Here is a 12,546-nt window from a genome sequence, read left to right as displayed (position 1 = left end):
GTGCTAGATCTTTATGTAATAATAACAGGAAGCCAATAATGTCTAAGTAATAAGTTAAAGAAATGGCTAAAAAAGTAGAAAGTAGTTGCCTTTAGGGAATAGGACTCGAGGTAGGGAAGGGTGAGTCAAGAGACTATTTTTCATTATAACCCTTTTAGTACTTCTTATGACTTCTTAAAGTGTATGTTACTTTGCCTATATACTTTGATAATAAGAAAAGACACAAATCCCTCCCCCCATGTGATTCCAAGTGAATCTAGTGAAATCTGAAGGAGATCACTGTGTACACCTCACATGTAAGTCTCCATGAGTTAGCAACATTTGAACTGAGAACCCTGTCCTCCACCATTAGTGACAATGACTCAGGGAGACCCTGAGAACTCAGTATCTGGCAATGGTCCTGAACGTCCCCCACTAATCCAAATCCAATAAAATCATTAAAAGGAAACAAATGTGAGATTGGTTCTATTCAATTTCATGTTAGCTGCCTTGCTAACATGACTGCCCTGATATGGTTCCCTTACCCGAGATAGAAATGCCCGTGCCACCAGGCAGCGAGGGTTTGAGTGGAGGTATGTCTTTACTCAAGCTGAAGACCACACTGCCTGGAGTGAGTGGAGTCCCTTCTGCCCCATGTGAGCATGGCAGTCCCTGGCCTGTTGGAGTCCAGGGCCCTAAGCTTTGCAACAGTGACCTATTCTCAGTCCAGTGTGGACTCCTTTGCTGGCTCACCTCTCTGATGAGAACCTGTATGTTTATTTGCACAATGATGAAATCTCTGTCCCAGTAAAGTCACTTTTCCTGCAAACTACTTCCCTCCAAAGCAACGTGTTGATGTTCTAAATTGAAAGTTCTACATTTAATTCACTGAATTTTATAGATTAGAAGGATGAGTTTTCCTATGCTCTTACTCTACCCTCCAGATTCCTTAGTATGCTAGATAAATTCCAGAGTGAATTTATAAGGAGACACTAATGGAGAGAAAACCTTTATTTGCATAATGACAAACGTGAGGGAAGTAGGAAGAGGCATATGAGAACCAGATTAAGGTGGAAGAATCTCAGTGGAAGAGGAAGAGAAGAAAGGGCCCTCTGGGAATCAGGCAGAAAAAACAGAGGTGCTTTCATAGCCACAAACATGTTCTGTGGTCGACATCTGGACTCTGTTCTGTCCTCACGCTCCCCTGAGACTTCTCTTTCCTTGGTTCGTAGTCTCACTGCTGGGCCTTTTCTTTGTCTCACAGTCCCACAGTGAGACTGTGAGCTCCCTGTGGAGCTTCGTTCCCCAAACCCGATGGAAGAGCACAGCTTCATACCCAAATGTGCTTGGTAAGGCTACTCAGAAGCTGTTACTTGGATTTTTTGCAGTAATGAGTGATTTTGACACCCTTGGACCGCCAGGAGTGGCCCCTCCTGCCACCAGAGGACTCTGGTTTTTCTAATAAGGAAGGTCCTGACCAATCAGTCCAAGAAGGGCCTGGATTCTCTTCCAGGCTGGTGTCTCTGCAGAAATGCCCCCCGGATTGCAAGGTGCTGCTGCAGCAAGGGCTGTCACCTGAGTTTTCAGGTGTGTAGTCTGCAGTGAAAGAAAGGCGGGAGAGGACAACTCAACCCTCTGTCTCTCCCAGTCGCTGGTCCTTAAGCCCCTTCCTAGCCACTTTCCTTTCCAAACTAAAGGCACCAACTAAAAGTCCCCATCTGGTGGCAAGGCCTTCTCCTTTCTCATGCACCACAGGTCTCCCCCCGCCCACGCCAGTTCCCTCCAGTCCCACCTGTGGCTTCAGCAGAAGGTGCACACTCTTCACACTCCCATTTCTTACTGTTGGATCTAAGAGAGGAGCAGTCTTTATGGGTTCCGTGGGATCCACACGTAGCACACAGAATGAGGCACCACCTCCTACAGGAAGAGCCAAGGAAGGGTTGTGGGGACAAACAGAACACTAACTACCACTCTCGGGATGTTTGCTACTGGCCAGGCCTTTACTGAGGGCTTCCCAGGCATTTTTTTACTGTACATTTTACCCAGGACATATGTGTGGCTGTCCCAGGACCCCGCAGCCAGGCACAGACACTCAAAAGGTAGATTTGGAAAGCAATTGGCCCTGAGTGTCTCTCCACTGGGCACAAGGGGAAGCAGATCCTGCAGAGAGACCTGTTCACTTGCACTTGAGTGAGTCCCAGGCTGGTCAAGAATAGGACTTAGCAATTGTCTTCACCCTGAGGTCTGCAGAGAAAAGTGAGTTTCTTGCTTCTAATAACTGTGCCAAGGTCTAACACTAAGATGGCACCGATGAGAGATCTTTCTAGCCAGGAGCCTTTTCCTACCCTTCATCCTCAAAGCTGTCTCTGCCTTGTTCATACAGACAGATGGGGGCATCACAATGCTGATAGCGCTGATACAAATCTGAGAAAGCCCCTGGCTCGAGTTCCCAGGCAGCATCTCTGCAGTGGGAAAAGAAACAGTGAGTAAGGGACACATAATTGATTGGTGAAACCTTTGCCCACCTGGGAGGAAGTAGGAAGGACTGAAGCTAGCACAGCAAGAGAGTTCAACAGGCTGCCTGAGTACTTTCAACAAGGCTGGGCAAGTGGCCTGGCAGTGGGAGAGGGTTGAAGCAAGAGAGTAGAATGTAGGGGTTCCTTAGTTCCACGCTGGAACTCAAGAACCCAATCCCCCAGGGAATTCTGATCCCCAAAGCATCCTTTTCAGAAACATGCCTATCCCCCCACCCTCACTTCCCCCACCCTGCTTTCTTTGATAATTGAAAAGTTCTCCCTCCACCCCTTCCTTCTCTCTTCACTGTATGTCAATGCCTTGGCTGCTTCTTCATTCTCTGAACTATTCTCACACTCACCTCCTCTCTAGAAATCTAGGCAACCCACTCCCTGGCTCAATTCCTGCTTTAGAGTTTCCACTACCTGTCTGGAATATGAATTCCCATTCTTAGCATTTCTTGAGGAAACTCTTCTCGATTGTTACACTGTGGACATTTGAAGAAATGCTTTGCTGATGTGTGGGCATATTTCTGTAAGAGAAACACGGAAGAGCTTTGTGTTTGTAAAAGCACTATCTTTGATCACCTTCTTTCCGCCTCCACTCTCATCTCACAAAGAGGATGTTGCTAAGAGAGCTTGACTGGGGGTTACAGGAAAAGAAGTTTGGGTGGGCTAGGGTGAGGGCTGCAAATCCGGGTGTCAGACCAGGGGCCAAAAGCTCAAGAGAGCTCCCAGGAGTGCCTCAGCTGTCATCTCTGACCATGGGGCTTGGCAGTGCTGACCGAGGAGGGATCAAGTACTTGGATACGTGTTTCCCTTTCCTTCCATCCCAGGAAGCAAGGCTGATTTTGAGGCTACTTGACTCTTTCTAGGATGAGTTCATTTGCTTTGGCCACCCTGAGGATTTTGCTCAGTCTAAATCTTATCACGGAGGTCCTACAGGTCAAGAGTGACCAGAGACTGGGCTGACTTCCTCTGACTGCCTGGAACTAGCCCTGCATACAGGCCTCCAGCATGGAGCACAGAAGCCAGAGATTGCCTGAGTATTCCCAGGATGCTCTGAACTAGGGCAATTGTGGAAGGTCCTCAGGGCAGAGAAAGCCCCACCTGTATGCACTTGCGGTGGTAGATAGTCTGACTACAACATGGGCTCTGGATGTTTTCAACACTTGCTTGAGATAAGTTTTCACAACACAAGACGCAGCTTTCCTCCCCTACGTTCTCCTGTTGGATGTCCTGTTTTGGGCGATGTTTTCCACAAAATGATCTGTGGCAGAGTAAACAGACTCGGTTTCTGGTTTGTCGTTGATACAGTTTTCCAGCTGCCCGGCCTAGGAAGGGCAGCCACCACCTAGGCGATGCCCAGTGAACATCCACACTCATGGAAAGGAGGAGGAGCAAGGTGAAGAACAGCCATATGCCTTCTCACAGCTGCTTTCCCACTGAGTAAAGCTCCCGGCACTGTCTCCAAAGCCTCGCTTCCTGAAAACCCCACTTAGTTCTGAGCAGCTGTCTAAGAACCCCAGCTGTTTGTAATTTAAGAAGGGGCTGGGAAGCAAGAAGTAACCCCTGTGAAATCTCCAAGACACTGTTTCTCATTATTGAATGGAGGGACAGATTCACTGGTGAATCAAAACAGGCCCGTGAGAACCAGACTCTGATTTCATTAATGGCTAATTAATACCAAGTTGCAAAAGAGCAGCCTGACTTTTCCCCTTCATCACTCACTTGTACTCTCCAAAAAACTGTGAAAGGCAACCCCTTTCTTGGCCACAAGGAAGATGGAAGCTTCTGACGCACTGATCCTTCTGGCAGTTGATGGCAGCTCCCTTTTTCTTGCACACAAAGCAGATCTGCAAATGAGATCCCAGGCTCAGGGCCCCAAGAAAGACAGACAGACATTCTGTGGCACATCAGTCTATGGAATGGAAAGCCATTCCCTTTCCTCAGTGAACCTGAAAGCTCTGGGGCACCCTGAAGCTGAGCTTCAAGCACTGAATTCTTTTTTGTTTTCCCAGGATATTTCTCCCTCTCCTCACTTAGGAAACTACACTCCAGAGAAGCATAGAACTTAAAAGAAGGACCAGTTGGGAAATCCAAGAGTCTTTTGACTTCTAAACTACCAACTAGGGAAAAGAACAGAAACAGGGATGATGAGAGAGCTATGAGAAGAGGCCTACCCCAAGGCCCCCATTTCAGGGGATTCTAACCTTCCTAGAAGCCCGGGCTGCCTCCTTTTTGATGTCTTCAGGCAGGAATCCATAGAAACCTCTGTTGGACTGGCCCCTCTGAGGCAGCTTGCTAGATAGGATCTAGGGGGGCAGCAGAACCAGGCTGTCAACATTGATGATCAGTGAAACAGTCTAGTGGGGTGAGGAGGATGACAGGGTGAGAGAGCTAAGAAATAGAGTGTGGTAGAATATATATGCATTTATAGGGTAATTTACTTAACAAAGGCTTACATAGCATTAACTACATATTGGGTACTCTAAGAGCTTTTCAAATATTAACTCATTTAATCCCTATAACAACCTTAAGAGGGAGGTACCATCATCATCCCCATTTTATAGGAGAGATCATGTGACTTGCTCAAGGCCACAGAACTCCAGACCCTGGCTTCTGACCCACCTTTGTGCTACACTGCCTCTCATTTACTGAGGACTGCTTTTGGGTGCTGAGCACTTTGGGGAAACACTCCCTGTATATGGACTTATTTTATGTCCACCACAACCCTGTGATACAAATGCTATTGTCATCCTCATCTTACAGAGGAGGCTACTGAGGTGTAGTGCGCTAAGTGACACGGCTGGGGTCACTCAGCAAGGAGGCAGCAGAGCCAGCATTCACATCCAGGCCCACGGAACCCACACTCTTACCCCTACCACTGTACTGCCCCTCAGTGCAGAATAAATACTCTTTTCAGAGTATATTCTCTACAGAAGGGAAACAGGGCTTTAAAATCTCCTGACTATAGTCATTCTGCCTTATAGGCAAAGAATTGAATTTTTCTTTAAAAACACACTTTAAAAGGCCTTTGGTTTCTTTTTTTTCTTTTTTTTTGCGAGGAAGATCAGCCCTGAGCTAACATCCGTGCTAATCCTCCTCTTTTTGCTGAGGAAGACCGGCTCTGAGCTAACATCTATTGCCAATCCTCCTCCTTTTTTTCCCCCAAAGGCCCTGTAGATAGTTGTATGTCATAGCTGCACATCCTTCTAGTTGCTGTATGTGGGATGTGGCCTCAGCGTGGTCGGAGAAGCGGTGCATCGGTGCGCGCCCGGGATCCGAACCCTGGCCGCCAGGAGCAGAGCACGCGCACTTAACCGCTAAGCCACGGGGCCGGCCCAGGGCCTTTTGTTTCTGAAAAGCACGCAAAGCAGAGTGTAAAATGGGAAATCAAGGAAAAAGAAGCTACACTGCTATATACCCATAAACAATGTATGTGTACTATATTGGAAGAATGTCAGCACCCCAGCCCCACCCCAAGAATCTTCCAAAAATATTGGGGAGGGTGCTGGATTTCCTGCAGTAATTACATGTAACGTGCAATGGGGGCTCAGGTTATTTTATTTTTAATTTTTTTTGTGTGAGGAAAATTAGCCCTGAGCTAACATCCGTTGCCAATCCTCTTCTTTTTTGCTGAGGAAGACTGGCCCTGGGCTAACATCTGTGTCCATCTTCCTCTACTTTACGTGGGATGCCGCCACAGCATGGCCTGACAAGCAGTGCGTTGGTGTGCGCCCAGGATCTGAATCTGTGAACCCCAGGGTGCTGAAGCGGAGCGCGCGAACTTAACCACTCCACCACCAAGCCGGCCCAGGTTATTTTATTTTAACATTTTAGAAAAGACGACCTTACAAGGTTAGAGGACTTGAGGACACTTGGATTATAGCTATATGTTCCCAATTAGGCTTAAAACATATCTATTTTAATACTAATTATTGCAGGGCTTTAGGACTACATGAGTAATTTCTGTTATATTTATAAGTATTATTGTTTTTTACAATGAGCATGTTATTACTTCTATAAACATAAAAATCAACAGTGAAAGATTAGAAACAATGTAAATGTCCTTTAATAGGGGTTTGTTTTAATACTTTTGGGCACACCTATACCATGGAATACCAATTAGGTATTAAAAAAAAAAACTAGATCAATATGACCTATATAGAAAGATATCCATAAGTATATGAGGTAAAAAAAGAAAAATACAAAACACTGTGTATAGTAGGTTTATTTTTATGTTGACAATGTATATGCTTATAAATGCATTGAAATTAAACAAGACCTGACACCAAAACCAGACAGGACTTACAAGAGAGGAAAATCACAAACCAATCTCGCTCATGAGCATAGATGAAAAAATGAAACAAAATATTAACAAATTAAATCCAGCACCATATAAAAAGGATAATACATCACAATTAACAGGGTTTATACCAGAAATGCAAGGTTAGTTTCACATTTAAGAATTCAATTGATGTAACAAACCACATTAACAAAATAAAGAAGAAAAATCATGATCATCTTAATAGACGCAGAAAAAGCACCTGACAAAAACAACATACATTTATGATACCCTCAGCAAACTAGAACTAAAGGAGAACTTCTCAATCTGATGAAAAGCATTTATGAAAAACCTACAGCTAACATCATATTTTAATGGTGAAAATTGGATGCTGCCCTCTGATATTGGAAACAAGAAAAGGATATTCACTCACATAACTTCTATTCAACACTAGATTGAAGGACCTAGCTAGCTAGTACAATAAGGCAAGAAAAATTAGAAGACATAAAGATGGGAAAGGAAGAGGTAGAACCGTCTTTATTCACACACAACATGATTGTATACACATGAAATCCTAAGGCACTTACAAAAAAAATAAAAACAACTACTGAACTTTATTAATAAGTGAATTTAACAAGATTGCAGGATACAAAATCAATGTACAAAAATAAATTGCATTTCTATATACCAGCAACACACTTGAAAATAACATTTAAAAATACCATTTACAATAGCACAAAAAAATCACAAAATATTCAGGAACACATTTAACAAAAAATGTGCAAGACTTCTTCACTAAAAACAAATATTGCTGATGCAGGGGGCCGGCCCGGTGGCGCAAGTGGTTAAGTGCGCGCACTCCGCTGCAGCAGCCAGGGGTTCGCCAGTTCGGATCCTGGGCGCACACCGACGCACCGCTTGTCAAACCATGCTGTGGAGGCGTCCCATATAAAGTAGAGGAAGATGGGCATGGATGTTAGCTCAGGGCCAGTCTTCCTCAGCAAAAAGAGGAGGATTAGCAGACGTTAGCTCAGGGCCGATCTTCCTCACAAAAAAAAATATATATTGCTGTGGTAAAATTTTAAAAGAACCAAATAAATAAATAAATGGGGAAATATATCACATTCACGGCTTGCAAGACTCAATATTATTTGTCAATTCTTCCCAAATTGATCTATAAATTCAATGCAATCCCAATCATAATCCCAACCGGCTTTTTTTTTAAAGAAAAATTGACAAGCTAAATATAAAATTTATATGGAAAAGGAAAGGACCTGATAACCAAAACAATCTTGGAAAGGACTGCAGAACTTACAATAGTTAATTTCAAGACACTATAAAGCCACAATAATCAAGACAGTGCAGTATTTGTGTAAGGATCAATGCACAGATCAATGACATAAAATAGATCATCTAGATCCACAGATATATGGTCAACTGATTTTGACAAAGGCACAGAGGTAACTCAACGGGTAGGTAAAGATTTCCTGGGACACCCAAACAAGCATTAACCATAAAAGAAAAAATTCATAAACTGGACTTCATCAAAATTAAAAACTTTTATTCTGGGGCCGGTCCTGTGGCTTAGTGGTTAAGTGCGCGCGCTCCGCTACTGGTGGCCCGGGTTTGGACCCTGAGCGCGCACCGACGCACCACTTCTCCAGCCATGCTGAGGCGGCGTCCCACGTACAGCAACTAGAAGGATGTGCAACTATGACATACAACTATCTACTGGGGCTTTGGGGAAAAAAAAAACAAAGGAGGAGGATTGGCAATAGATGTTAGCTCAGAGCCGGTCTTGCTCAGCAAAAAGAGGAGGATTAGCATGGATGTTAGCTCAGGGCTGATCTTCCTCACAAATAAATAAATAAATAAATAAACAAACTTTTGTTCTTCGAAGGACATCATTAAAAAAATGAAAAAGACAAGCCACAGACTGGGAGAAAACAGTCATAATACACATATCTGAAAAAGGATATGTATCCAGAATATATAAAGAACTCTTACAACTCAATAAGACAAAACAACCCAACTTTTAAAATGCACAGGGGGCCAGCCTGGTGGCATATCGGTTAAGTGCGCGTGCTCCGCTTTGGCAGCCCAGGGTTTGCAGGTTCAGATCCTGGGTACACACTGAAGCACCGCTTCTCAAGCCATGCTGTGGTGGCGTCCCACATAAAGTGGAGGAAGATGGGCATAGATGTTAGCCCAGGGCCAGTCTTCCTTGGCAAAAAGAGGAGGATTGGCAACAGATGCTAGCTCTGGGCTAATCTTCCTCACACACACAAAAATTAAATTAAATAAAAAAAACTGAAAAAAACAAAATAAAATGGACAAAATATTTGTATAGAGACTTCACAAAAGAAAATGTGTGAATGGCCAATAAGCACTTGAAAAGAAGCTCAAAATTTTAATTCATCAGAGAAATACAAACGAAAACCACAATGAGATACCAATACACACCTAGTAGAAGAGCTAAAATTAAAAAGACTGATGGGGCCAGCCCCTGCGGCTTAGCGGTTAAGTGCGCGCGCTCTGCTACTGGTGGCCCGGGTTCGGATCCCGGCGTGCACCGACGCACTGCTTGTCTGGCCATGCTGAGGCAGCATCCCACATACAGCAACTAGAAGGATGTGCAACTATGAGATACAACTATCTACTGGGGCCTTGGGGAGAAAACAGGGGGAAAAAAAGGAGGAGGATTGGCAACAGATGTTAGCTCATAGCCGGTCTTCCTTAGCAAAAAGAGGAGGATTGGCATGGATGTTACCTCAGGGCTGATCTTCCTCACACACACACACACACACACACACACACACACACACAAAGACTGTAGCACCTAAAAAAAAAAAAAAGATTGACAATATCAAGTTTTGGCAAGATTATTGTGCAACTGGAACTCACATAAATTGCTAGCGGGAGTGTAAACTGGTACAACCACTTCGGAAAGTGATTTGGCAACTTCACATAAAGTTAAACATATAGTTAGCATACAACCAGTAATTCTACTCCTAGGCATTTGCCCAAGAGAAGTGAAAACACGTGTTCCCAAAAAGGCTTGTACATGAATGTTCATAGCAGCTTTATTCATAATAGCCCCCAAATGGAAACAATTCAAATGTCCATCAACAGGTGGATAAATAAGCAAACTATAATATATTCATACAACAGAATACTACTAGGCAATAAAAAGGCACAAGCTACCAACGCATGCTACAACACAGATGAATCTCCAAAACACTGTGTTGAGTGAAAGAAGCCAGATACAAAAGAGTACAAACTGTATGATTCCATTTATATGAAGTATAAAAACAGGCAAGAGTAATCTATAGATCAGAACTGTGATTATCTCTGAGGGGCTTGACTGGAAGAGGGCAAGAGGGAACTTTCTGGGGTGATGGAAGTATTTATTTTTATTGGGGCAGTGTTTACATATGGATATACATTATATCCCCACGATTTATGAGTTTATCAAAACTCATCAAACTGTACACTTAAAATGGGTGCATTCTATAGTATGTAAATTATACCAAATAAAAAAAGAATACTGGGAAAAGTATTCTTTTCCAGTATTCCAGTATACTGGAAAAAGTAACTGGAAGGACTGTTGATAGCATTTGAGTCTGGGCAGAGGGAGAAGGATTGGGAATACGGTTTTGAGAAGAAACTTTTTATCATACATACTTTATACTGTTAGGATTTTATACTAGGTATATATAGTACTTTTTAAAAATTAGATTTTAAAAGAGAAAAGTTATTAAGAAAAACAAACAAACAAACAGGGTTATGGATCTGAGGCTGGAGGCAAAACGGAGAAGAGACTGTATAGCAAAAGCCCTGGGACATTCAAAGCAAAGGGGGCCTTATACTCACAAGACAGAAATAATGCACGCTGAGATCACCTTTCTGAAGAAATTCCCCTAATTTTTCGGGATCACCAGGTTCTCGAAGGCATAGCCGGCAAACTGGAAGAGAGAATGTTAAGAATTCATTTTGGGAGCATAACCATCTCTCTAAGTGCAAGAAGGAGTAGAGTATTGGGAAGAGGGTCAGTTTGACAAGGAGGGAGGTTGGGGATGAAGTGTTATTTGGTATCAGTTAGGTCTTTATATAATTTTGGCCATATTTGAAGGAGATGGCTGCAACTACTCACTTCGTATACTTTTGTCTCAAGTGGCTTTAATTAACTTATTTCTTGAACTTTGGATGTGACATTTAAAAATTATGAACCCTGAGTTCTTCAGGATCTTAGAGAATTTGGGAAGGAAGTAGGATTGACAGGGAGAGGAACAAGTTTGCTGCCCTACACAGGTGGCCTCTGCTGAGGTTGGGAGGCAGCGGCTGAACAGAACCTCCAGTCTTTCTTACCAGGCCCTAAAGATGGCTTCCTCTGGATTACCCTCCTTGTCTTGGCAGATTTTCTACAAAAGAGATGGTGGTCTTTGAGGATCCTGTTGATCACCCTTGCAACATTTCTCTCAAAATGCCATCCATGGGTCTGATAAAGGACCAAAATATCTAAAGGCTAAGACATCAGTTTCTTTTTCTATTTCATATTTTTTGAAAGCACAAAAAATACCCACTGAATTACTTGAATTACATGAGATTGTAACCATTTTTCTGTTCCTAGTGCCTGTAGTGCCTGTGCTGAGTGAATGAATGTAAGAGCAAACCCCCTTTTACTCTTTTACTGTTTCTTCTGCCACTTACTTTGATCTCAGGTGGTACCACGTTCACAAAGCACAACAAAATACTAAAATTGATTAAGAATTTCCTGTTGCTAGGCAATATTCTTGGCTCTTTACATGTATTAGTTCAATGACTCTACAGAATGCTCTAAAAAGTGGGTGCTATTATTATGCATATTTTCCAGATGAGGAAACTGAGGCATAAAGAAATGAAGTAACCTGTCCCAGGTCACCTAGTTAGCAAGTGTTAGAGCTAGGATATGAATCTAGCCAATAGGGCTCCAGAGCCAGAACTTTACTACTCGGGACAGCCCTGGGAGGACAGGTTACTGAGCAGCTTCTAGGGGACCACTGGTGTGTGCTTTCACCACACCCAACCCTAGCTCTCAAGACCGTGCAAAGGGGGCAAAAAGTGCAGCATACCACAGGCTATTGGACAATTTCCCCAAACTCTCCTTTGTCACCTAATCTACCTCAATCTTTGACATTCCTTCTTCTTTTCTTTTACAGTCTTCATTCGTTACTGCCTTTCTATCTTGAATTCTTCTGTACTATTGTGAGGACAATACAGGCTCTGCCAGCTATAAATATAAACAAGTCAGCAACTTAATTGTACATTTGGTTATCAAGGTCCACATGGTCAAAGCAACAATGCACTTCACCTCCAACCCACGTGACAGAATAAAGGGGACCCGCCCAGTATCAACAATTATTTGATAATTATTATTAAATAATTAATTATAATAATTATATTTAATAACTATTATGTTGCATCAAGAACTATTCTAGGTATTTTACATGTGTTAACTCACAAAATCCTCATGCAGTAGGTACCATTTTATCCCCATTTTCAAGATGAGGAGACTGAGGCACAGAAAGGTCACAGAGAAGCCAAGGTCAGAATTCCTGCTATCACACAGCAGTATAAGAACTTGGAACCATTGCTTGAACTGGCTAAATGGTCCTTTGTGCCTAGTAAATGCATGAGGTAGCATGCAGGAAAAACGGCTCCTTTTGTCCCCAAGTATGGGTGCCTTAATTACACCCAGTAAAAGCTAGTTTAGGTAGCTCTTTCTTA

The 12,546-nt window shown here is 43.1% G+C and overlaps 1 protein-coding gene across 2 annotated transcripts; it reads right to left on the bottom strand.

The window, feature by feature from the left end:
- Positions 1-1,348: 1,348 nt before the first annotated feature.
- Positions 1,349-12,166, bottom strand: PHF7 (PHD finger protein 7). 2 transcript variants are annotated; one of them, XM_004419791.3, is made up of 10 exons: positions 11,942-12,166; positions 11,149-11,201; positions 10,654-10,745; positions 4,706-4,807; positions 4,224-4,348; positions 3,603-3,762; positions 2,919-3,025; positions 2,325-2,441; positions 1,772-1,896; positions 1,349-1,575 (listed from the first exon to the last, which is right to left on the bottom strand). In XM_004419791.3, the coding sequence occupies exons 1-10, from the start codon at positions 11,983-11,985 to the stop codon at positions 1,349-1,351; spliced, it is 1,152 nt and encodes a 383-aa protein (XP_004419848.1). In that variant the 5' UTR covers positions 11,986-12,166. The 2 variants fall into 2 exon arrangements, with proteins under 2 accessions (XP_004419848.1, XP_087287866.1); XM_087431740.1 differs by lacking the exon at positions 2,325-2,441.
- Positions 12,167-12,546: the final 380 nt, after the last annotated feature.

This window comes from Ceratotherium simum, chromosome 5, assembly GCF_057802395.1.
Source record: "Ceratotherium simum simum isolate JZ-2026a chromosome 5, ASM5780239v1, whole genome shotgun sequence".
In the NCBI taxonomy this organism is placed as follows: Eukaryota; Metazoa; Chordata; class Mammalia; order Perissodactyla; family Rhinocerotidae; genus Ceratotherium; species Ceratotherium simum.
Note: the sequence above shows the minus strand (reverse complement) of the source record. Positions and strands in the feature narration are given on the sequence as shown.

Coding starts and splice junctions, on each gene's coding strand:
- PHF7 (XM_004419791.3), bottom strand. CDS start 11,985: ATGAAGACTGTAAAAGAAAAGAAGAAGGAATGTCAAAGATTGAG. Junction 11,202..11,941: donor AAGGAATGTCAAAGATTGAG/GTAGATTAGGTG, acceptor TCTCTTTTGTAG/AAAATCTGCCAAGACAAGGA. Junction 4,808..10,653: donor GCGTGCATTATTTCTGTCTT/GTGAGTATAAGG, acceptor CTGCCCCCCTAG/ATCCTATCTAGCAAGCTGCC.